Source organism: Bubalus bubalis, chromosome 5 (genome assembly GCF_019923935.1).
Source record: "Bubalus bubalis isolate 160015118507 breed Murrah chromosome 5, NDDB_SH_1, whole genome shotgun sequence".
Taxonomy (NCBI): Eukaryota; Metazoa; Chordata; class Mammalia; order Artiodactyla; family Bovidae; genus Bubalus; species Bubalus bubalis.
In genome coordinates this window covers 45,940,542-45,965,132 of record NC_059161.1, presented here as the reverse complement: position 1 = coordinate 45,965,132, position 24,591 = coordinate 45,940,542, and the positions used below count along the sequence as shown (strand labels likewise).

Here is a 24,591-nt window from a genome sequence, read left to right as displayed (position 1 = left end):
AAACCTGTTAGAACTCTATTTTGCTTGAGGGTCAATTCTATTTCAGCAAGTGTTTGCATGAATCTGCAAGTTGTCTGTGAGCCCAAAGATTTGATTAATTTCTGTTATTTCCTGGTCAGTTTGCAACATTATTTTGGCAAGAAGAGATCTGTTTAAACCTATGCCTCTTGGTTTAGTCCATATTCAAGATAAATCTTATGTTATAATTGTCTTGTTTTAAAGACAAGGCAGGATACCTCATTGAGAATTCCAGAAGCTTACAGAAGCTTACCTTCACCACACATGAAAAAATTCTGCTTAAGTTGAAGTCTACTTTATTTATTTCTGTCTTCAGGAGAGATGGAAAACAGCTACACTCTTCCTAAAAATTTATCTTGCAAATTTTTTTCATTTGATTGAAAAACTATAACCATAATCATTTACTATGAGTTTTCATGTGACTGGCTCAAAATGGAATTGTGGTTTTCTTGAGTATTAATCTACTGACTGTGAATTTCTTTGGTGTTACGTATTTCTTTCAGTACAAAAACCCCCAAAGACTATTTAATGCTACTTTAAGTTCACAGCTTATAATGTTAAGAATGGGAAGGTTATTCAATGTCTCTTAAATTTTCCAAATATATTAACTCATATCAAAAATATTCTTTCATTAAAACAGGGTATTATTAACTCTACTAAATGTCTAAGGCTAGAGCTTATGGATGATCAGATATTGAAACCAGACACTTTTTCATTTTTGTTACCTTCTAAATCTCCCTGAAATACAGATGAAGAGGGTGTGTGGGGGTCATTATCACTGTCTCTGCCTTCATATCTCAACCATGTAAAAAGGAATGCTCTGTGTGTGTGTGTTTTCTTTTTGCACCTATTCTTACACAGCATGCATGAGATGGGGCTGGAACAAGGAAAAATTAAAGAATGTTTGTTAGAATATCAGTGCATGATCTTATTGAAAAGAACAAAACCTTCTCACTTACCTCTATGTAATTGTACATGGATAGGTCTGAAATTGCATGGTCATCTGGAATTCTAAATCTTGAGAATTCTGGAAGACACATACCTAGAATCCAAGTTAAATAAGATGTCTTTCCCAAAAGTCTGTAAAAAAAATGGGCTGAACTCTATACAGTTCAAATTAAGTGGTGTATTCTCTACCAATGTTCTCTCTAACCTTATAAAGCAAAGCTGTATGACCAACAATCCATGAATACTGAGCAATAACACATGGACATTTCCCATCACCTACAGTTTAATAAGATTTCCCTGTAGCTCAAACGGTAAAGAGTCTGCCTGCCATGCAGGAGACCAGGGATCGATTCCTGGGTTGGGAAGCTCCTCTGGAGAAGGGAATGGCAATCCACTCCAATATTCTTTCCTGGAGAATTCCATGGACAGAGAAGCCTGGTGGGCTACAGTCCATGGGGTCGCAGAGTTGGACACGACTGAGCGACTAACACACACACACATAGTTTAATAAAGCTTATGATAAAGACTATGAAATATACTAGATTAGTAAATCATTATTTTTTACTTCACAGTTGGAAAGCACTTCATATAAATGACTTTAAAGTGATTCCAAATCCTTAGATGTTGCTACTCTCCTTTTTGTTCTTCCTTGCTACACCATGTAAATTTGTTTTATTTGAACCTAAGTCACCTGTTTCTGTAGTGTGTGGTTATCACATTCACCTCATATGTGAAATGTCCCTGATTCTAAACCAGGCAGAAACAGTCTTCTCTTTGGGCTTCTCTGGTGGCTCACACAGTAAAGAGTCTTCCTGCAATGCAGGAGACCTGGGATTGATCCCTGAGTCAGGAAGATCCCCTGGAGAAGGGAATGGCTATCTGCTTCAGTATTCTTACCTGGGAAATCCCATGGACAGAGGAGCCTGGAGGGCTACAGTTATGGGGTCACAAAAAATCAGACATGACTGAGCAACTAACACTCACCTCAGCTCACCTTGTTAGCTTAAACTTTTTAGCTCCTTCATTATTCTCTTATCTCTCAGAGGGAGGCCCCATGTTTTACTCATGTTTGAAAACTTAAACTGGTATATGGTAAATACTGAATAAATATTTGATAAAGTAATGATTGATATAACTTCACAGGGCCAAACAACTCCCATTTTGGGGAAGCCATTTCTAAAGTCTGAGAGTGCACATAAGTACAAGTCCCAGCTTCATCACTTTCTAGCTACTTGGTTTTGGGCAAGTTACTTAAGCTTAAATTTCCTAAGTTGTAAACTCTAAGCTTAAATTTCCTCAGTTGTAAACCAGGCACAAGAATAATACCTATGCCCCTTGTTTTTCATGAGATAATACATTAAAAAAAACCTTGCAAGATCCCCAACACATATTACATGTTCAGTGATGTTAGTCATTTTTGTGATAATTAGTTTTATCTATCTCATAACTAAAACCAATATTGACAGTATGTTCTGCTATATAAGCTCTCAGTCTATCTCCACCATTGTCATCACATGCTAACCAATCACACAGGGGCTAAGAAGGGAGGAAACAAAATACCTCTGGATCCTGAGCATCTGAGTGAGATAACTGGGAAAGAAAGTAAGAAACCCAGAAGAAATTTACCCTAGAATCCATAATATTTTCAGATTCAGATACTATAGTGTCCACTGACACCCTAACACTTAAAATTGTTTTTACTCTGAGCTTACTTTATTCCAGCCTTTTTTTTAAACTTTTTTTTTTTTTCTTGAGGGATAGCTGATGTACAATATCCCAGAAGGTGCAATGGTAAAGAATCCACCTGCCAATGCTGGAGACCCTAGTGATTGGGGTTCGATCCCTGGGTTGGGAAGAGCCCGGGAGTAGAAAGTGGTGACCCACTTTGAAAGTCCATGGACAAAGGAGCCTGGCAGGCTACAGTCCTTGGGGTTGCAAAAGAGTTGAACACTACTGAGCCCACACAAACAGTCACAGTCACATTACATGAGTTGCAAGGGTATAACATAGTGATTCACAATTTTTAAAGGTTATACTCCATTTATAGTTATTATAAAATATTGGTTACATTCCCTGTGTTGTACAGTATATCCTTGTAGCTTATTTATTTTATACCTCATGGTTTGCCCCTCACCTTACCCTTTTACCCACTAGTAACCACTAGCTTGTATCTGTGAATCAGGCTTAAAAAAAAAAAAATGCTTTACACAAGTCATTTGATTTAACCTTCACAGCTTTCTGAAATTGGTATTATCCCCACTTTATCGATGGAAAAAAAATGAGACTTTAAAAAGATAAAGTGACTTGTTCAAGGTCACAGGGCTAATAAGTTAGCAAGTCAAGACTGGAATCTGGAGAAAACAAGAAGGCGGAGGAGTAGGTGGACATGGAGTACAACTCTCTCCACGGGTACATCAGGAATGTATCTTCAGACACAGAAGTGCATGCAGAACACCAGCTGAGAGTGGACAGGAGTACCTGACCAAAGGAAAAGAGTGTATAGAATCACGCAAGACTTGGTAGGATGAAGGAACTAGGGGAAAAAACAGGAGTGTTAGTAGGACTGGACCTGCCCTCAGGGGGTGGGGGCACTGAAGCAGGGGTCCGATCCCCACATCGGGGCAGTTGTCTGAGTCAAAGGAGAAACATATAAGGCTGAGAGTGAAACAGCTGATCTGTGGCAGCTGAAATGGAATGAGCATCAGACAGTCCTTGCTGCAGCCATACATACCTCGGAGAGGGATACAGGTCTCCTGCAAGGCGCAGTGTCTGGGAGCTGAAGTTTAGGGATTGTGGAGCAATCCCAGGGTGAGGGCTGCTGTTGACTGTGGAAAGACAGATCAAGGGGATATGAGGGAGGAAACTGTGGTGGGAAACGCCTGTGGAGGAAAGCCAGGCAGCCATGGAAGCAAGGCAATACTGCTGAGTCACACGTAGGGTGCGGAGCCATCACCACAGCCTCTCTCCACACACCAGCATCCGCAGCTGAACAATAGAGAGGCTGGCCCATCAGACGCCTGACGCACTGAACTACAGAGCAGGACCCCACCCAGGGTGCTCCTTTAAGTGACTGATGTGCCGCTGATCTACAGAGTAGGACCCCAGCCACAGGGGCCCCTCTATGTGCCTGATGCATGGAACAACAGAGAAGGACCCCAGGCAAGGGAGCCCTCTAAGTGCCTGAATGGACAGAGCAACAGAGAAAGACTGGCCAAAGAGGCCTACTGATCGTCAGCTACTAGAGGCTCGAAACCAGACTGTTAGGGCCATAACTCCTATGGTGGAGGCAGTCCATGTTCCCGCACACTTGGTGCTGCCAGGGTCCCCACAAGCCAAGCAGCTGCACCACCTTCACACTCAACTCTCACTAGGGCAGAGCTGCCACAGGCAAAAATGTCTTGCATCTATGGGCGCAGGGTTGCTTCGGTTGTGTCTGAGTCTTTGCGACCCTGTAGAGTGTGGCCTTGGCACCCCACTCCAGTACTCTTGCCTGGAAAATCCCACGGATGGAGGACCCTGGTAGGCTGCAGTCCATGGGGTCGCTAAGAGTCGGACACGACTGAGTGACTTCACTTTCAATTTCACTTTCATGCATTGGAGAAGGAAATGGCAACCCACTCCAGTGTTCTTGCCTGGAGAATCCCAGGGACAAGGGAGCCTGGTGGGCTGCCATCTATGGGGTCACACAGAATTGGAAATGACTGAAGTGACTTAGCAGTAGCAGACTGTGGCCTGCCAGGCTTCTCTGTCAGGGAGAGGGGTTCTTCAGGCAATACTGAAGCGTATTGGTCAATACTGGTTGCCATACCCTTCTAGAGCACTGTATTTCCTGCTGCCCTAGCTGCCAACTCCCCTGAGTACCTGGTGCTGCCAGAACCCCTGTGACCCAAGCAGATGCACCACCTCCAAACATGGTCCTCACAGGGGCAAACCCAAGTCCTCCAGGGAAGCCTCAGGAGCAAACCCCAGTGGATGACCCACATGCAGAGGTGAAAATAAAACCACAGTTGAAACCCAGGGGCAGTGTGGCTAAGGAAGAACACCCAAAACCTTCCCACCCAGTGTACAAGCTGCAGATTAAATCCACATGATCAACTAGACAGAATCTGTGTCTATGGAATATACAAAAGGTCATTGAGAGTGCCCACAAAAGAAAATGCACTAGTTCTGATAGCTGTGGTCATTGGAGTCAAGAACACATAGGAGCAGGACCAGATTAGAATCTGAGCTTCCCCCAAAGCAGGTCCAGAGATGAGCACAGTGTTGGAGGGCATCCTAGGGAGGTGAGGTGGACTGTGACTCCCAGTGAGGGAAAGGACTCTGACAGCAGTAACTCAAGAAAAACATTTATTATTCTTATGTTTTGACTTGTTGTGTAGATTCTTTTGGATCTTTTTTCTTTGTTTTTCCTCCCCACCGCACCACCTCCCCCCCGACCCACTGCTTCTGTTGTAGTTGTCAATTGGCACTATGAAATCTAATTAAGCTTTTGAGATTTTTTTTTCTTTTTCTATGTCACATTTTTTATTGTTGTTATAAACCTCTGCCTCTACATTGGGCTTTTGCAGTTCTGTGGAGTTCCTCCCCCCTTTTTCCTTTTCTCTTCTTTTTAATTTTAATTTTTTAAACCTATTATTATTTTTTCTACATTTATTCCTTTGTTTGCTTTTCCTACTATTCTTTTCCCCTTGCAGTTAATCTTGAATGTATATAAGTCTTCTTTATATAACTCTATTTAACTTTGCATATCTATCCTTTCTTTCTTTTCTTTCTTTCCTTTCCTCTCAACATATTTGTTAGTTTTATTTTTATTGCTTTATTCCCCAATTGGCACCTTGCCTTAGTTTTGTTTTCCAGTTTGTGCTTTAGTTAGTTTTGTTCTTGTAGATATAATTTTTTATTTCCTTTGTTTGCTGGGTCAATCTACTCTATTTTTGTTCAACTGTTTTGACTTTGCTTATGGGTGTATTTGTATATGTGTATATTCTATTATTTTAATTATTATTTGCCTGATTTTTTAACTGCCATTTGTCTGGGGTTCATCTTTGGCTTCTTGTTTTCAGATATTTGCTTTAACCTCAATTAATGCCATAACAAACCACTTGTGGAAACTTTATTCCTGACCAGAGATCAAGCACTGAGCCTTTGGAGTGGGAGCACTGACTTCAAAACACTAGACTACCAGAGAACTAACACTAGGAAGTATCAGATAGTGAGAACTCACACAAAGGAAACCACTTGAATACACTACGCAGCATCACCCAACCACCAGGAACATCCTGTGCAGGATACCTCATCTAAACAGCACACAAAACAAAAGTACACACCCAATCATCAGCAGACAGGATTACCACCTCACTCAGCCTTGCCCATCAGAGGAAAAACAAACAAACAAACAAATCTCACCCTATACAAAGCTTACACAAACCACTGGACCAACCTTAGGAGGGCAGAAACCAAAAGGAAGAAAGAATTAAACCTTGAAACCTGGGAAAAGGAGACCTCAAACACAATACATTTAAAAAAATAATGAAAAAAAAATAAAAAATAAAAAAAATAATGAAAAGGCAGAGAAATACTATACAAATGAAGGAACAAACTAGAAACACAGAAGTCCAAATAAATGAAGAGGAAATAGGCAAACTACCTGGAAAAGGATTCAGAATAATGATAGTAAAGATGATCAAAAACTTTGAAAACAAAATGGAGAAAATGCAAGAATCAATTAACAAAGACCTAGAAGAATTAAAGAATAAACATATAGAGACAAACAACACAATTACATAAATTAAAAATACTCTACATTTGACATTGAAGTCGCTCAGTCATGTCTGACTGTTTGCGACCCCATGGACTGTAGCCTTCCAGGCTCCTCCATCCATGGAATTTTCCAGGCAAGAGTACTGGAGTAGGTTGCCATTTCCTAGAAGGAATCAATAGCAGAATATCTGAAGCAGAAGAATGAATCAGTGAGTTGGAAGATAAAATGGTGGAAATAACTTCTGAAGAGAAGAATAAAGTAAAAAGAAAGAAAAGAACTGAGGATAGTCTCAGAGACCTCTGGGAAAATATCAAACGCACCAACATTAATATTACAGGGGTCCCAGAAGAAGAAGAGAGAAAGAAAGAGTATGAGAACATTTTTTAAGATATTATAGTTGAAAATTTCCCCAATATGGCAAAGGAAATAGTCAATCAAGTCCAAGAGGCACAAAGAGTCCCATATAGGATAAACCTGAGGAGAAACACCCCAGACATATACTAATCAAACTAACAAGACTAAACACAAAGAAAGTATATTAAAATCAACATAGGAGAAGCAACAAGTAACATACAAGGGAAACCCCATATACTTAACAGCTGATGTTTCAGCAGAAACTCTGCAGGCCAGAAGGGAATGGCAGGATATATTTAAAGTATTGAAAGGGAATAATCTACAACCAAGATTACAGTACCCATCAAGGATCTTATTCAGAATTAATGGAGAAATAAGCTTTTCAGACAAGCAAAAGTTAAGAGAATTCAGTACCACCAAACCAGCTTTACAACAATATTAAAGGGACTTATATAGTTAAGAAATACAAGAAAAGAAAAAAGATCTACAAAATAAACCCCAAACAATTAAGAAAATGGCAATAGGAACATATATATCAATAATTACTTTAAATGTAAATGGATTAAATGCTTCAACCAAAAGACACAGATTGGCTGAATGGATACAAAAACAAGACCCATATATATGCTGTCTACAAGAAACTCACTTCAGACCTAAAAACACATAGACTGAAAGTGAAAGGATGGAAAAATATATTCCATGCAAAAGGGAAGCAAAATAAACCCGGAGTAGCAGTCCTCATATCAGACAATATAGACCTTAAAATAAGGAAGATTTCAAGAGATAAGGAAGGACACCACATAATGATCAGGGGATCAATCCAAGAGAAAAATGTGATGATTGTAAATATCTATGCACCCAACATAGGAGCACCTCAATACATAAGACAAACACTAATAGACATAAAAGGAGAAATTAATAGTAACACAATACTAGCAGGAGACTTTAACACCCCACTCACACCAATGGACAAACCAAAAAAAAAAAAAAAAACCAGAAAATTAATAAGGAAACACAAGTCTTAAATGATACATTAGATGAGCTGTATCTCATTGATATCTTTAGGACATTCCATCCAAATGCAGAAGGCTATACCTTCTTCTTAAGTGCACATGGAACATTCTCCAAGATAGACCACATCTTGGGTCACAAATCAAACCTCACTAAATTTAAGAAAATTGAAGTCATATCAAGCATCTTCTCTGATTACAGTGCTATGAGATTAGATATCAATTACAAGAAAAAAACTGTAAGAAACACAAACACATAGAGATTAAACAACATGTTTCTAAATAACCAACAGGTTACTTAAGAAATAAAAAAATTTCTAGAAACAAATGACAATGAAAACATGACAACTCAAAACCTATGGGATGCAGCAAAAGCAGTTCTAAGAAGGAAAGTTTATAGCAATACAAGCCTACCTCAAGAAAGAAGAAAAACATTGAATAGACAACCTAACTTTACACCTAAAACAACTGGAAAAAGAAGAATTAAAAAAAAAAACAAAACCAACATTAGTAGAAGAAATCATGAAGATCCAAGCAGAAATAAATGAAAAAGAAATGAAAGAAACAACAGTAAAAATTAATAAAACTGAAAGCTGGTTCTTTGAGAAGATAAACAAAATTGCCAAACCTTTAGCCAGACTCATCAAGAAAAAAAGAGAGAAGAATCAAATCAACAAAATTGGAAATGAAAAGGGAGAGGTTACAACAGACAATGCAGAAATACGAAGGATTATAAGAGACTATTAGGAACAACTATATGGCAATAAAATGGATAACCTGGAAGAAATGGACAGATTCTTAGAAAAGTTCAATCTTCCACGACTGAACCAGGAAGAAATAGAAACGATGAAAAACTCAATTGCAAACACTGAAATGAAAGCTGTGATAAAAAAAATCTCCCAAAAAACAAAAGCCCAGGACAAGATGGCTTCATAGGAGAATTCTATCAAACATTTAGAGAAGAGCTAATGCCTATCCTTCTAAAACTCTTTCAAAAAATTTCAGAGGGAGGAACACTTCCAAACTCATTCCATGAGGCCACCATCACCCTAATATCAAAACCAGACAAAGACAACACACAAAAAGAAAACTACACGCCAATATCACTGATGAACATAGATACAAAAATCCTCAACAAACTTTTAGCAAACAGAATTTAGCAACATCAAAAAGCTCATACACCATGATCAAGTTGGGTTTATTCCAGGGATGCAAGGATTCTTCAATATACGCAAATCAATCAATGTGGTACACCATGTTAACAAATTGAAAGACAAAAACTATATGATAATCTCAACAGATGCAGAAAAAAGACTTTGACAAAATTCAGCACCCATTTCCGATTAAAACTCCTCAAAAAAATGGGCATAGAAGGAATCCACCTCACACAGTAAAGGCCATATATGATAAATCTACAGCAAAAATTATTCTCAATGGTGAAAAAGTGAAAGCATTCCCCCTAAGATCAGGAACAAGACAAGGGTGTCCACTTTCACTGCTATTATTCAACATAGTTCTGGAAGTCCTAGCTACAGCCATCAGAGAAGAAAAAGAAATAAAAAGAATTCAGATTGGAAAAGAAGAAGCAAAGCTCTCACTGTTTGCAGATGACATGATACTGTACATAGAAAACCCTAAAGATAGTATCATAAAATTACTAGAGCTAATCAGTGAATTTAACAAAGTTGCAGGATACAAAATCAATACACAGAAATCATTTGCATTTCTATATACTAACAACAAAAAATCAGAAGGAGAAATTAAGGAATCAACCCCATTCACCACTGCAACTTGAAGAATTAAATATCTAGGAATAAACTTATCTGAGGAGACAAAAGAACTGTACACATAAAATTATAACACGCTAATGAAAGAAATCAAAGGAAAGATAAACAGATGGACAGATATTCCATGTTCCTTGTTAGGAAGAATCAATATTGTGAAAATGACTATATTACCAAATACAATCTACATGTTCAATGTGATCCCTATGAAATTACCAAAGGCATTTTTCACAGAACTAGAACAAAAAATTTCACAATTCATATGGAAACACAAAAGTCTCCAAGTAGCCAAAGCAATCTTGAGAAAGAAGAATGGACCTGGAGGATTCAACCTTCCTGACTTCAGATTATACTGCAAAGCTACCATCATCAAGACAACATGGTACTGGCACAAAAACAGAAATATAGACCAATGGAACAAAATAGAAAGGTAAGAAATAAACCCATGCACCTATGGGTACCTTATTTTTGACAGAGGAGGCAAGAATATACAATGGGGCAAAGATAGCCTCTTCAATAAATAGTTCTGGGAAAAACTGGACAGCTACATGTGAAAGAATGAAATTAGAACACTTCCTAACACCATACACAAAGGTAAACTCAAAATGGATTAAAGACCTAAAGGTAAGACCAGAAACTATAAAACTCTTAGAGGAAAACATAGGCAGAACACTCAATGACATAAATCAAAGCAAGATCCTCTATGACCTACGTCCTAGAATAGCGGAAATAAAAACAAAAGTAAACAAGTGGGACCTGATTAAACTTAAAGGCTTTTGCAAAGCAAAGGAAACCACAAGCAAAGTGAAAAGACAGCCCTCCGAATGGGAGAAAATAATTGCAAATGAAACAACTGACAAAGGATTAATTCCCAAAATACACAAGCAGCTCATACAACTCAATACCAGAAAAACAAACAACCCAATCAAAAAGTGGGAGAAAGACTTAAACAGACATTTCTCCAAAGAAGACATATAGATGGTTAACAAACAGATGAAGAGATGCTCAACATCGCTTACTATTAGAGAAATGCAAATCAAAACTATAATGCGATATCACCTCACTCCAGTCAGAATGACCATCATCAAAAAGTCTACAAACAATAAATGCTGGAGAGGGTGTGGAGAAAAGGGAATGCTTTTGCACTGTTGGTGGGAATGTAAATTGATACAGCCACTATGGAAGACGGTATGGAGATTCCTTTTAAAATTAGGATAAAACCACCATATGATCCAGCAATCCCACTCCTAGACATATATCCCGAGGAAACCAAAATTGGAAAAGACACATGTATCCCATTGTTCATTACAGCACTATTTACAATAGCCAGAGCATGGAACAACCTAGATGTCCATCGACAGATGAATGGATCAAGAAGTTGTGGTACATATACACAATGGGGTATTACTCAGCCATAAAAAGGAATACATTTGAGTCAGTTTTGATGAGGTGGATGAACCTAGAACCTATTATACAGAGTGAAGTGAGTCAGAAAGAGAAATAAATATCATATTCTAACATATATACAGAATCTAGAAAAATGGTACTGAAGAATTTATTAACAGGACAGCAGTGGAATAACAGACATATGGACATGGGGAGAGGGAAGGAGAGGGTGAGGTGTATGGAAAGAGTAACATAGAAACTTACACTACCGTATATAAAATAGACAGCCAATGGGAATTTTCTGTATGGCTCAGGAAACTCAAACAGGGCTCTGTATCAATCTAGAGGGGTGGAATGGAGTGGGAGATGAGAGGGAGGTTCAAAAGGGAGGAAATATATGTATACCTATGGCTGATTCATGTTGAGGTTTGACAGAAAACAGCAGAATTCTGTAAAGCAATGATCCTCTAATAAAAAAAGAAATTGAAAGAAAAAAGGCTGGAATCTGGGTGTAGATTCAAGGTTCTCTAAGTAGTCTCTTATCTGCCACAGATTTAATTTCAGAGGTGACCTTTGAGAGCATGTGGAGCTGAGAAGCAGTAGAAGTTATCCCGTTCTATTGTTTTCAATTTCTTTTACAGATGAAAATTATGTACATTTAACTTATTTTCAGAGTTATATATAAAAATTAAAAACTTCAATACCAGTAAAATTATTTGTGGAATTCATTTTAATCAAAAGGTAAATGGAACTATTATATGCAAACTTTGACAAAGCAAAAAACAAGAAAATGCTGGAGCTTCCAAAGGTGTTCTGAGGGCAAGCTGTAGGGGATATAGGCATGGGTGTTAACTAAACTGAGAGGGAGATAAAGGGGTATGTGTGCATGCTAAGCAGTTTAAGTTGTGTCTGACCCCATGGACTGTAGCCTCGCCAGGCTCCTCTGTCCATAGAGTTCTCCAGGCAAGAATACTGGAGTGGGTAGCCATTCCCTTCTCCAGGATCTTCCTGACCCAGGGATCAAACCAGGGTCTCCTGCATTGGAGGTGGATTTTTTGCCATCTGAGCCATCAGGGAAGCCCAGAAAGGAGTACACCTTCACCAAACTTTGGTACACAGAAATTTTTTTCTTGGTATAGACCTCCATGTAAAAACTTAAACTATCTTTTCCTCTCTGGGTGTTTCTCGTCTGCAATGAGCAACAACAGTGGTATAGAGTGTTAAAAGAAAAAATTATAATTCTGATTAGGAAATCTAATTCATGATTTGAAATCTTCCAGGATCACAAACAGGTATACAATTAATCAGCAAGACTAATCCATGTCCCACGGAGAAATTTTACTTACTAAAATCATTTTTGAATTTATCCATTAATTCATCAAATACCAAGCAGTCTTCAAAGCCCTAAAACAAGAAAAAATGGGAAAAAATGAACTGGAAATAATAAATACTTTGTTTAGCAATTTTGAATAGACTTTTCATTGGTGGTATAACTCACAGGATATTTGTACCCTAAACCAGTACGTAACAGCTGAATAGTCACACTTGGTATTGAATTCTGATTTAAAATGCCATTAACAGCATGTTTGATGGTTTTGTCTTTGCCCAGTTTATTCATTTATATATATCAATTCAATTCAATTCATTTCAGTCTCTCAGTCGTGTCCGACTCTTTGTGACCCCATGGACTGCAGCACGCCAGGTCTCCCTGTCCCTCATCAACACTCAGAGTTTACTCAAATTCATGTCCATTGAGCCGGTGATGCCATCCAGCCAACTCATCTTCTGTCGTCCCCTTCTTCTCCTGCCTTCAATCTTTCTCAGCATCAGGGTCTTTTCCAATGAGTCAGTTCTTTGCCTCAGGTGGCCAAAGTATTGGAACTTCAGCTTCAGCATCAGTCCTTCCAAAGAAATCCCAGGGCTGATCTCTTTCAGAATGGACTGGTTGGATCTCCTTGCTGTCCAAGGGACTCTCAAGAGTCTTCTCCAACACCACAGTTCAAAGCATCATTTCTTCAGTGTTCAGTTTTCTTTATAGTCCTACTCTCACATCCATATGTGACTATTGGAAAAACCATAGCTTTGACTAGACAGACCTTTGTTGGTAAAGTAATGTCTCTGCTTTTTAAAAAGCTGTCTAGGTTGGTCATAGCTCTTCTTCCAAGGAGCAAGTGTCTTTTAAAATCATGGCTGCAGTCACTATCTGCAGTGATTTTGGAGTCCAAAAAAATAAAGTCTCTCACTGTTTCCACTGTTTCCCCATCTATTTGTCATGAAGTGATGGGACTGGATGCCATGATCTTAATTTTCTGAATGTTGAGTTTTAAGCCAACTTTTCACTCTCCTCTTTCACTTTCATCAAGAGGCTCTTTACTTCTTCTTCGCTTTCTGCCATAAGTGTGGTGTCATCTGCATATCTGAGGTTATTGATATTTCTCCCTGCAATCTTGATTCCAGCTTGTGCTTCTTCGAGCCCTGCGTTTCTCATGATGTGCTCTGCATATAAGTTAAATAAGCAGGGTGACAACATACAGCCTTGACGTACTCCTTTCTTGATTTGCAACCATGTTGTTCCATGTCCAGTTCTAACTGTTGCTTCCTGACCTGCATACAAATTTCTCAAGAGGCAGGTCAGGTGGTCTGGTATTCCCATCTCTTTAAGAATTTTCCACAGTTTATTGTGATCCACACAGTCAAAGGCTTTGGCATAGTCAATAAAGCAGAAGTAGATGTTTTTCTGGAACTCTCTTGCTTTTTCAACTATCCAATGGATGTTGGCAATTTGATCTCTGGTTCCTCTGCCTTTTCTAAATCCAGTGGGAAGTTCATGGTTCACATATGGTTGAAGCCTGGCTTGGAGGATTTTGAGCATTACTTTTCTAGCATGTGAGATGAATGCAAGTATGTGGTAGTATATGCAGATATAGATATAAATTTAGAATATCAAAATTTTAGATTAACTTGTAATTTTGACAATTCTGTTGCTTCTTAAAGAAGCAAAAATAATTATATTGTTCTACCATGAGCATTAGAATAATATTTAAACTATTTAGGCATTTAAGATTCACATTTAGAGCAATTTAATGACAGCATAGAACTCTCATATGAACTCATTTCCCATAAGTCAAAATTAAAGCAAATTTCTAATCAACTAATCCACAAAATTAGTAAGATACTCTGCTAAGTGCAGTAGGGAGAAGAAAATATAAAGCTATGTTTCTTGTATTCTAGGAAATTAAACTATGGTTTTAAGATCATATATAAATATGTAAAGGTTAAGAAATAAAACATTTCTATATCAATTACACATATCAATATTATACCAGAAGCAAATAAATCTGTTGATTATATAGGCTGTTAATGCTATAGGAATATAGAGATAAGAGATATCATATAGTGATGAGATAATAATCTTAAATTCTTTAATTAATTCATTTATTCCTGGAGAATTCCTATGAGATAGGTCTTATTAAAATCTGAATTTTGGGGGGAGGGAGGCTCAAGAAGAAAGGGATGTATATGTAATTATGGCTGATTTGTATTGACTACCACAACGTTGTAAAGCAATTATTGGCCCCCCCCAAAAAAACTTGTTTAAAAAAAAAGAAATAATAAAGCAAAAAGTATTAAAAATAAAAAATCTGAATTTTACAGATAGGGAGTAAAATTAGTTGTGTGAGAATATATTCTAATAAATCATGAAGCCAGGCTTTGAACAAAGGAGTTCTAATGCCAGAGTCCACACATGTATCCACTGCTAAAATTGATGTGTTTTTTAGTTTAAAAAAAAAATGGAGTATAGCTGACTTACAATATTTTATTTGTTTCAGATATACAACTTAGTGATTTAATATTTTTATAGATTATACTCCATACAAAGTTACAAAATATAGGCTATATACTATGTACTGTATATTATTACAGTTTGTACCTCATAATCCCCTTTTTCTTTCTTGCCTTTCCCCCTCCCCTTCTACCCACTGGTAACTACTAGTTTGTTCTCTGTACCTGTGAGTCTGTTTCTGTTTTGTTATATTCATTTATTTGCTTTATATTTTAGATTCCACATATAAATGAAAACAAACAGAATTTGTCTTTCTTTGTCTGACTTATTTCACTAACCATAATACTATACAGGTTGATCCACGTTGTTGCAAATGGCAAAATTTCGTTCTTTCTTATGGTTGAATAATACTCTATTGTATATACATACCACTACTTTTTATCCATTCATTTTTTAATGGACACTTAGGTTGTTTCCACATCTTAGCTACTGTAAATAATGCTGCTATGAACATGGGGTGCATATACCTTTTTGAAGCAGCATTTTCATTTTCTTTGGATATATACCATGAGTGGAATTACTGGATCATGTGGTAGTTCAGGTTTTAATTTTTTGAGGAACCTCCATACTGCTTGCCATAGAAGTTGCAACAATTTACATTCCCACAAACAGGGTACTAGAATTCCTTTCTTCTATATCCTTGACACACGTTTGTCGTTGTCTTTTTAATGATAGCCATTCTAGCAAATATGAGGTGATATCTCATGGTGGTTTTGATTTACATTTCCCTAATGAACAGTGAATGGCAACCCACTCCAGTACTTTTGCCTGGACCCATGGACAGAGGAGCCTGGTAGGGCTGCAGTCCATGGGGTCCTGAAGAGTCGGACACGACTGGGTGACTTCACTTTCACTTTTCATTTTCACGCATTGGAGAAGGAAATGGCAACCCACTCCAGTGTTCTTGCCTGGAGAATCCCAGGGATGGGGGAGCCTGGTGGGCTGCCGTGTCTGGGGTCGCACAGAGTCAGACACGACTAAAGCGACTTAGCAGCAGCAGCAGTGAACAGTGATGTTGAACATTTTTTCATATGCCTGTTGGCTATCTGTATGTCTTCTCTGGAAAAATTCCTGTTCAGTTCTTCTGCCCATTTTTGAGATCCGGTTGTTTGTTTCCTTGACATTGAGTTATATGAGTTTAATATATTTTTGGATATCAACCCCTTATCAGACATTACATTTGCAAAGACCAAGTTATTCAAATGCAGCTAATTTTGTTCTTTTTGGATTTGATTAAGGTCTCCTATTCAGTAGGTTGCATCTTCATTTGTTGATGGTTTCCTACAATTTTGTTTAATTTTCTCTTGTTGTTCAGTCACGTCTCACTCTTTGGGACCCCATGGACTGTAGCACACCAGGCGTCCTTGTCCTTCACTATCTCCCAGAGTTTGCTCAAACTCATGTCCGTTGAGTTGATGATGCTATCCAACCATCTCATCCTCTGTCACCCACTTCTCCTCCTGCCCTCAATCTGTCCCAGAATCAGGGTCTTTTCCAATGAGTCAGTTCTTCGCATCAGGTGGCCAAAGTATTGGAACTTCAACTTCAGCATCAGTCCTTCCAATGAATATTCAGGGTTGATTTTCTTTAGAATTGACTGGTTGGATCTCCTTGATGTCCCAGGGACTCTCAAGAGTCTTCTCCAGCTTTCACCATCTCTATGAAATTATGGGAAAGTTACCTGTCCTGGTCTTGCAGGTATGTTCTGTGATGTCCTATTCAGTCTGCATGTGCCTAGTGGCTTTGGTGGGAGAGCATATCTGAAGTGAGCAGGGGCCACACTTTTCCTTAGGGTGTGGTGGCAACCACCCCCTTGGTGAGAGACAGGACTCGTTTCAGAGGGACTAAAGCCAGATCCAGGTGCAGCCAGGACTTCTCCTTGGGAGAAGGGAGGAAGGGAGGAAGAAAGCTCAGGGTCCTCCTACTCTACTAACTTGATCCCACCTCCCATTATGTTTTGTAAAACAAAATATTTACCACTAATTAGATGAAAATACAATTGATTATACTCACACATTATTTATTCTTGGAATATATTCCTAAACCAAAACAATAAGACTATGGTTATAAAACTATAATATTAGTAATCAAACACACATGCACATAAAATAATTGTTTGTCTAGACAATTATTTTAGAATTCCTTAAATTAACATTCAATATTTGAACAGTATTCCTTTCCTGATATATTGTTCTAGCCAGAATGATAAAATTTCCATGGAAGCAGTAATATTCAATGTCTAGTTTGTTTTATCATTCTATTTAACTATTAATTGTGTTTTCCTTTCCTGTGGAATGAAAAAGCAGAGGGGGAAAGAAAAGATAATTTGGGATATTTTTCTTTCTTCTTTTTAAATTTTTGGCTGCACCCCATGGCTTATGGGACTTTAGTTCTTGGACCAGGGGTCAAGCCCACGCCCCCTGCATTGGAAGGTGGAGTCTTAACCACTGGACCATCAGGGATGTCCCTGGGATATTTTTCTTTGTTGATACTAACATTATAATCTCAAGGAAAAAAATACTTTAAAAATAACGTCTTGGAGACTTCCCTGATGGTCCAGTGGCTAAGACTCCATGCTCCCAACATAGGGGGCTTGGGTTCGATCCCTGGTCAGGGAACTAGATCTCACATGCTGTGACTCAGAATTTGCATTTCACAGCTAAGACCTGACACAGCCAAAGAAATAAATACTTTAAAAAATTAAGCCTTGAATTTCTGACAGTCAAGTTCCTAAATTTCAAGTTATCAATACATTTTCTAACTGAACAGAAAACTATGTTATGCTTTATGCTTTTTTATACATTAAGTGTCTGGATCAAGTAATCCAAGAATTGACTATACATAGAGATCAATCTAGTTAAATAGCTGGTGGGGTTGTTGAATTGATTGTTTTCTCAGAGATTATGTGGGGATAGTTTTAACCTTTTCTTTTTTCTTTAAGCTTTTTTAATTGAGATGGGCCCAGAAAAGTTTGAGGGACTTACCTACTGAGAAAGAACTTACCGCATTCATTCCTTGCCCAAAAAAGGGCACAATGGCATGGGCAGCATCTCCCATCAACAAACAATGTGATTTAAAGTGAAAAGAAGAGCATTTAACGGATATCATAGACTGGGCGGGCAACAGAAAGAAATCTTGTACCAGGGCTTGCCTTCAGAAGAAAACAATCAAAATGTAAAAATGTTAAGCTGGGTATTAAATACTGCATAGTTCTTTCAGATTTACTGGCTTTGTCAACATAATATTTCATTGAAAAATACATGAGAATGCCAGGAAGAAAACAGGAGAGGGAGAGCTGAAGTTTCCATTGTTCCAAATTCCTTTGTTCTAATTACATTCTTAATTTGAAACAATGTTAATCACATCCAAAAAGAACAAGAGTAGCTGAATTTGGATAATTTTAAATATGCCTGTGTTATATGTAAGGAAAATTTCATTATCTAGCACATAAATCACACAATTTTCAGTTACGTTGGTATATTTCAGGATTCCTTGGAAAAAATTGAGATGCAGTTGTGCATGTTATTAACACTCAACAAACCAAAATTAAGTTAAGTGAGTCCATGTGTATCTGGAAATGAACAATTGGAATCAAGCTAGTATTGCTCAAGTATCTACAGAGGTTTTGTGGGCACTATAGGTGGAGAAGTACTATGAACATTTATCATGTGTACTTGCTCAGTCATGTCTGACTCTTCGTGACTCTATGGACTGTAGCCTGCCAGACTCTTCTGTCTGTGGAATTTTCCAGGCAATAATACTGGAGCAGGTTGCCATTTCCTCCTCCAGGGGATCTTTCCGACCCAGTGACTGAACCTATGTCTCCGGCATCTCCTGCACTGGTAGGTGGATTCTTTACCACTGAGCCATCTGGGAATCCTGTGTACATACACTAGATGATATTACATCTAGTGAGAGAGGCAAGAAATAGCCACAGAACAAGTTCCAAAAGTATCTAAGGGCTAAATTTTGGCATGAGAGATTTCCATTCAATGCCAGAGAAGGAGAAACCAACATAGCATTTGAATTGATATGCAGGAAAGGATGAGAACTGGCAATTTTAAAAAAGATCTGCTATGACTTGGCATTGGGCTATCCCTTTTACATAATTAACTCATTTAATTTTCAAAATTGCCCTAAAAGTAAGGCATCCTGATGTCTATTTTAGTGATGAAAAATCTGAGACCCAAGGAAGTCAGGGACAAGAGTAGTGTTAAAACCTTGCTCTTTCTGCAGCATTGTGCTGCCTTCATGAAGATGTCACTGGAGGTGGAATGGGAGTTAGGTTCTAGGACAGAGAGACAGGGGAGAGAGGCACTGAGTGAGACCAAATGACAAGGTCCATGTGGTGATGTTGAAATGGGCCAGAGGAGCTAAGACTCATAAGCCAGATGGCTGGTACAATTAGCTATCAGCTTGGAAAAACTTTATACATGCCTCGCCCTGTGCTGAATGGTTTATAAGCATTATTCCCTTTACTCCGCACAATAACCCTCTGGGGCAGGTACAACTATCATCAGCATTTTACTGTGAAGGGTATGAGACATAGGTAAGCTTATATAGCTAGCAACTGGTGGACTTGAGGGTGCCATCATATAGATTTGTGTTCCCACCAGCAGGAGGAAGCACGGCCAAGCTCTGTGGCACACCGAGACCTATGGGGCCTGAGCACCTGCACAGGGAACACAAAAGGCCCAGGGACAATGGTCGCTTGTCTTTCCCAGAGATACCGGCCCAGCCTGGGATTTTTTCAGAATTCCTGTTTGCAGCACAAGATCCTCTTGGACTTTTGCTGTAATCTAGGTTTCCCATCCAGGTCACTGCATAATCAGGAAGATCCCCTGAAGGAGGGCATGGCAATTTCTTGCCTGGAAAAACCCTGTGGGCAGAGGAGCCTGGCAGGCTACGGTCTATGGGATCTCAGAGTCAGATATGATGGAAGTGACTTAGCACAGATGCGGGTTTCCCGTCCAGGTCACTGCATTACAGATCATTTTTAACAACAGCTGAAATAAGGTGCATTAGCCTTTATCTGAATTTTGAATACCTCAAACAAGGGGTCAAAAGGCACAATTGGACATCTTGAAACTTACTTTCCAATTAGAGGGATGGAATCCGGAAAGTATTTCTGGAAGAAGTCCAGCACATCACTACTAGTTAGCAGTTTTTCAAACTCTTCAAAAGGCATGAACAAAGTACACGTGAAAGATTTGTTCTGTGATGAGAAGAGGAACAGTGTGTGAGAGATTGGGGGTCAGGCAATACTGGCCCTAACACAGATCCCTCAATCTCAAAGTGCTTGCTGTGGCTCAGGGGACTCTGGGAGGAGTGTCCAAGCAGACAGGAAAGGCACCCTCACTTTCTTCCCTCACTTCCCAGGAAAAGCTCAGTCAGGGGTCCCCAGGTACACTCCTGCTTCTTGGTTATTAGGAAACTTTCTATACTGTAAGGAAAGTTATGACCAACCTAGATAGCATATTCAAAAGCAGAGACATTACTTTGCCAACAAAGGTTTGTCTAGTCAAGGCTATGGTTTTCCCTGTGGTCATGTATGGATGTGAGAGTTGGACTATGAAGAAGGCTGAGCGCTGAAGAATTGATGCTTTTCAACTGTGGTGTTGGAGAAGACTCTTGAGAGTCCCTTGGACTGCAAAGAGATCCAACCAGTCCATTCTGAAGGAGATCAACCCTGGGATTTCTTTGGAAGGAATGATTCTAAAGCTGAAACTCCAGTACTTTGGCCACCTCATGCGAAGAGTTGACTCATTGGAAAAGACTCTGATGCTGGGGAGGGATTGGGGGCAAGAGGAGAAGGGGAAGACAGAGGATGAGATGGTTGGATGGCATCACTGACTCGATGGACGTGAGTCTCAGTGAACTCTGGGAATTGGTATTGGACAGGGAAGCCTGGCGTGCTGCAATTCATGGGGTCTCAAAGAGTCAGACACGACTGAGTGACTAATCTGATCTGATACTGTAAACTCCAGGTATTTTCACCAAGCAAACACTGCACTCCTTATACTATTAATAGGTGCATTGGATTTGAATTCTCCTTTTTTTTTTTTTTCTTTACTGTTATTCCATTTAAAACACTATGACATTAGGGCCTTGGACCCCAGGATTCTTGACAAGAGAAAGAACAACAAAAAAAAAGGTAAATAAAAGACCAACCAGAAAAATATAAATAGATATATGTGTCTATATTATATATAGAGATTGTTGTTGTTTAGTCACTAAGTCATGTCCAACTCTTTAGTGACCCCATGGACCATAGCCCTCCAGGTTCCTCTGTCCATGAGATTTCCCGGGCAAGAATACTGAAGTGGATTGCCATTTCCTTCCCCAGGGGATCTTCTGGACCTGGGGATTGAATTCACATCTCTTGCACTGCGTTGGATTCTTCATCACTGAGCCACATGGGAATCTCCATATAGAGATAATAATAACTATATATGTATATATTCTGTTCAGTTCAGTCACTCAGTCATGTCTAACTCTTTGCGACCTCATGAACTGCAGTACTCCAGGCCTCCCTATCCATCACCAATTCCCAGAGTTCACCCAAACTCATGTCCATTGAGTCGGTGATGCCATCCAACCATCTCATCCTCTGTCATCCCCTTCTCCTCCTGCCTTCAATCTTTCCCAGCATCAGGGTCTTTTCCAATGAGTCAGCTCTTCGCATCAGGTGGCCAAAGTATTGGAGTTTCAGCTTCAACATCAGTCCTTCCAATAAACACCCAGGACTGATAGCAAAAAAGTCTCTAAGATCTAATGAAAGAACAGCCATGCTCCTTTTTGATAATGAATATTCAAATGTCCTACAGACCTTAAAGGATGAAAAATACTTCCTAATATATAACCTAAATATCTTTGGCTTTATTTGGGGGCAGTTTCTTCCTGCACTGTCTTGGGAGAGGTGGCAGTCAGGTACCACCACACACAAACCCCCATTAGTCATTTGTATATGTTAAATATCCTTTCCAAAGTAAATAACTTGTATTTCTTCAGGTTTTTCTTCAATATCCCCAAAGTTTCAGATATAATCATTAAACAGACTAGACAATGATGAAGTTGACTACATACATGTATATAGTATATAAAAGTAAGTAACGAAAACCATTAATCATATAGGCAAAATGAGAGTTAATAAAAAATTTTACACTACCATGTTAGGAAGTGCAATCATCATAAATGTATCTCTAGGCCAAATATGTAGATAATTAGGTTCCATGGCATACTGCAGGGGAAAAACATACATATAATTAGTGTATTAATGCATTAACAAATAAGGCACACCGACTCTGTTTATGTTATACTTGTACCCACAGCAATTTAGATCACTGCAAGTCCTTCTAAACATAAAGTCTAAGCAAAGACAGTTTGCTTGCTGTGAAACAATAGCTTTAAGATGAACTCCCACTTAATTCCCCAGGTGTTAGAAGTGTTAATCATTCAGTCATATCAGACTCTTTGCAACCTCATAGACTGTAGCCCGCCAGGCTCCTCTGTCCATAGAATTGTCTTGGCAAGGATACTGGAGTGGGTTGACATTTCCTCCTCCAGAGGATCTTCCCCATCCAGGGATCAAACCCGAATCTCTTGCATTGGCAGATTCTTTACCACTGAGTCACCTGGGAAGCCCATAAAAGTGGTATATAATACTGCTATCCAAAACAGCGGAGAGGGCAATGGCACCCAACTCCAGTACTCTTGCTTGGAGGATCCCATGGACGGAGGAGCCTGTTGGGCTGCAGTCCATGGGGTCGCTGGGAGTCGGACACGACTGAGCGACTTCACTTTCACTTTTCACTTTTCACTTTCATGCATTGGAGAAGGAAATGGCAACCCACTCCAGTGTTCTTGCCTGGAGAATCCCAGGGACGGGGGAGCCTGGTGGGCTGCCATCTATGGAGTTGCACAGAGTCGGGCACGACTGAAGTGACTTAGCATCCCAAACAGACTAGACGTTTGAATTTCAACTAGGATAGGTTAAATCAGTACCTTAAAATGTATGTTTTACATGCAAATCAAGTATTTAACTGATGCTGTGTACCTTTTATTACTTATAAGCCAAGATCCTCATTGCTTCTGTTGGTATTTTAATTTTCCTCAACACACAATATACATACTACATATTTGCCTCTGGCCACATATGGTTTAACATGGACTCCAGGAAATAAAAAACATGCAATGCAAGTCTCTTTGCAACAACTCCCTGTTCACTTTATTTAATAACTTTTTTTATTTAATCATGAGTATAAGAACTCTGGACTTTCAGTACACAAAGTTGATTCCCAACCTGTTTTTTTTTTTTAATTTTTTCCCAAGATATAATAGAAAAAAGTAGTTGTAATTCCTTTCCTTCCTTCCCTATTCAAGAAAACATATTGAAAGGTAAGGGAGTGAGAATGATATTATTAAAAGGCTACCTCTACATCCAATTTATTATGAGTTATTGAATACATAGTACTTTGGCAAACCTTAAAATGGATCAAGACATGCTGATGAGAACAACTGCACTAGAATACACTTCTATCGATTATAGGGCAGGGGAGGGGGAGAGTTGTAGGAAGGAGAAAAGAAAGGGAGAGGACTTACATCCCCATTCTTAGGTGGAATATTTAGCTCCATGTACCCATGAGGAATGTATTGTTGACTGTAATCAAAGCGGGGTTTCTTCATGAGGTAAGTTCTAACAGTGGAAAAGGCTCCATCGCATCCTACAATGAGGTCACAGGTGACATCTTTGGGAACTTTGTCCTGTCTGAAAAATAAAATAAACCATCAAAAAAAAAAAGTCTAGTGGTGAAAATGATGAAGTACCTCTATTGGATATAAAAAGTAGTGACTTAATAATGGGGCCATTACTCACTTTTACATATCTGATTTAGAGCTTTGAGCCAATAGCTATAAAATGAAGATAACACTTGTCCCAGTCATGGGGTTTTCTTATGAGAATGAGGGTAACACACAGTCATGCTGCTGCTGCTGCTGCTGCTGCTGCTGCTAAGTCGCTTCAGTCATGTCCGACTCTGTGCGACCCCATAGACAGCAGCTCACCAGGCTCCCCCGTCCCTGGGATTCTCCAGGCAAGAACACTGGAGTGGGTTGCCATTTCCTTCTCCAATGCATGAAAGTGAAAAGTGAAAGTGAAGTCGCTCAGTCGTGTCCGACCCTCAGTGACCCCATGGACTGCAGCCCACCGGACTCCTCTGTCCATGGGATTTTCCAGGCAAGAGTACTGGAGTGGGGTGCCATTGCCTTCTCCAACACACAATCATACTGATTATTAAAGACATGCTAGGCCACAGAAGCCTGACTAAGAGCTGAGTTCCCTGCATGAAGGAAGAGAACCTTGAAAAGAAAGAAAAGCCTTTCAAATGGAGAAAGTGTATGAACAACCACAGGGACGTGACCAAGATCTTCTAGGAGCAGCATGTTTGTCTTAGAGGAGATCAGAAGAGGAATTTAAGAAAAGAATAC

The 24,591-nt window shown here is 39.1% G+C and overlaps 1 protein-coding gene across 1 annotated transcript in view; it reads right to left on the bottom strand.

Moving 5' to 3' along the window:
• The window catches only part of KMO (kynurenine 3-monooxygenase), a 67,311-nt gene that overhangs the window by 2,674 nt on the left and 40,046 nt on the right, over positions 1-24,591 (bottom strand). Inside the window, exons 7-12 of the mRNA XM_025285999.3 lie at positions 23,707-23,872; positions 22,274-22,345; positions 20,199-20,320; positions 18,109-18,256; positions 12,608-12,665; positions 978-1,060 (exon numbers count right to left, since the gene is read on the bottom strand). Coding sequence (XP_025141784.2) covers positions 978-1,060; positions 12,608-12,665; positions 18,109-18,256; positions 20,199-20,320; positions 22,274-22,345; positions 23,707-23,872 — 649 coding nt within the window. The remainder of the gene's footprint in view (positions 1-977; positions 1,061-12,607; positions 12,666-18,108; positions 18,257-20,198; positions 20,321-22,273; positions 22,346-23,706; positions 23,873-24,591) is intronic.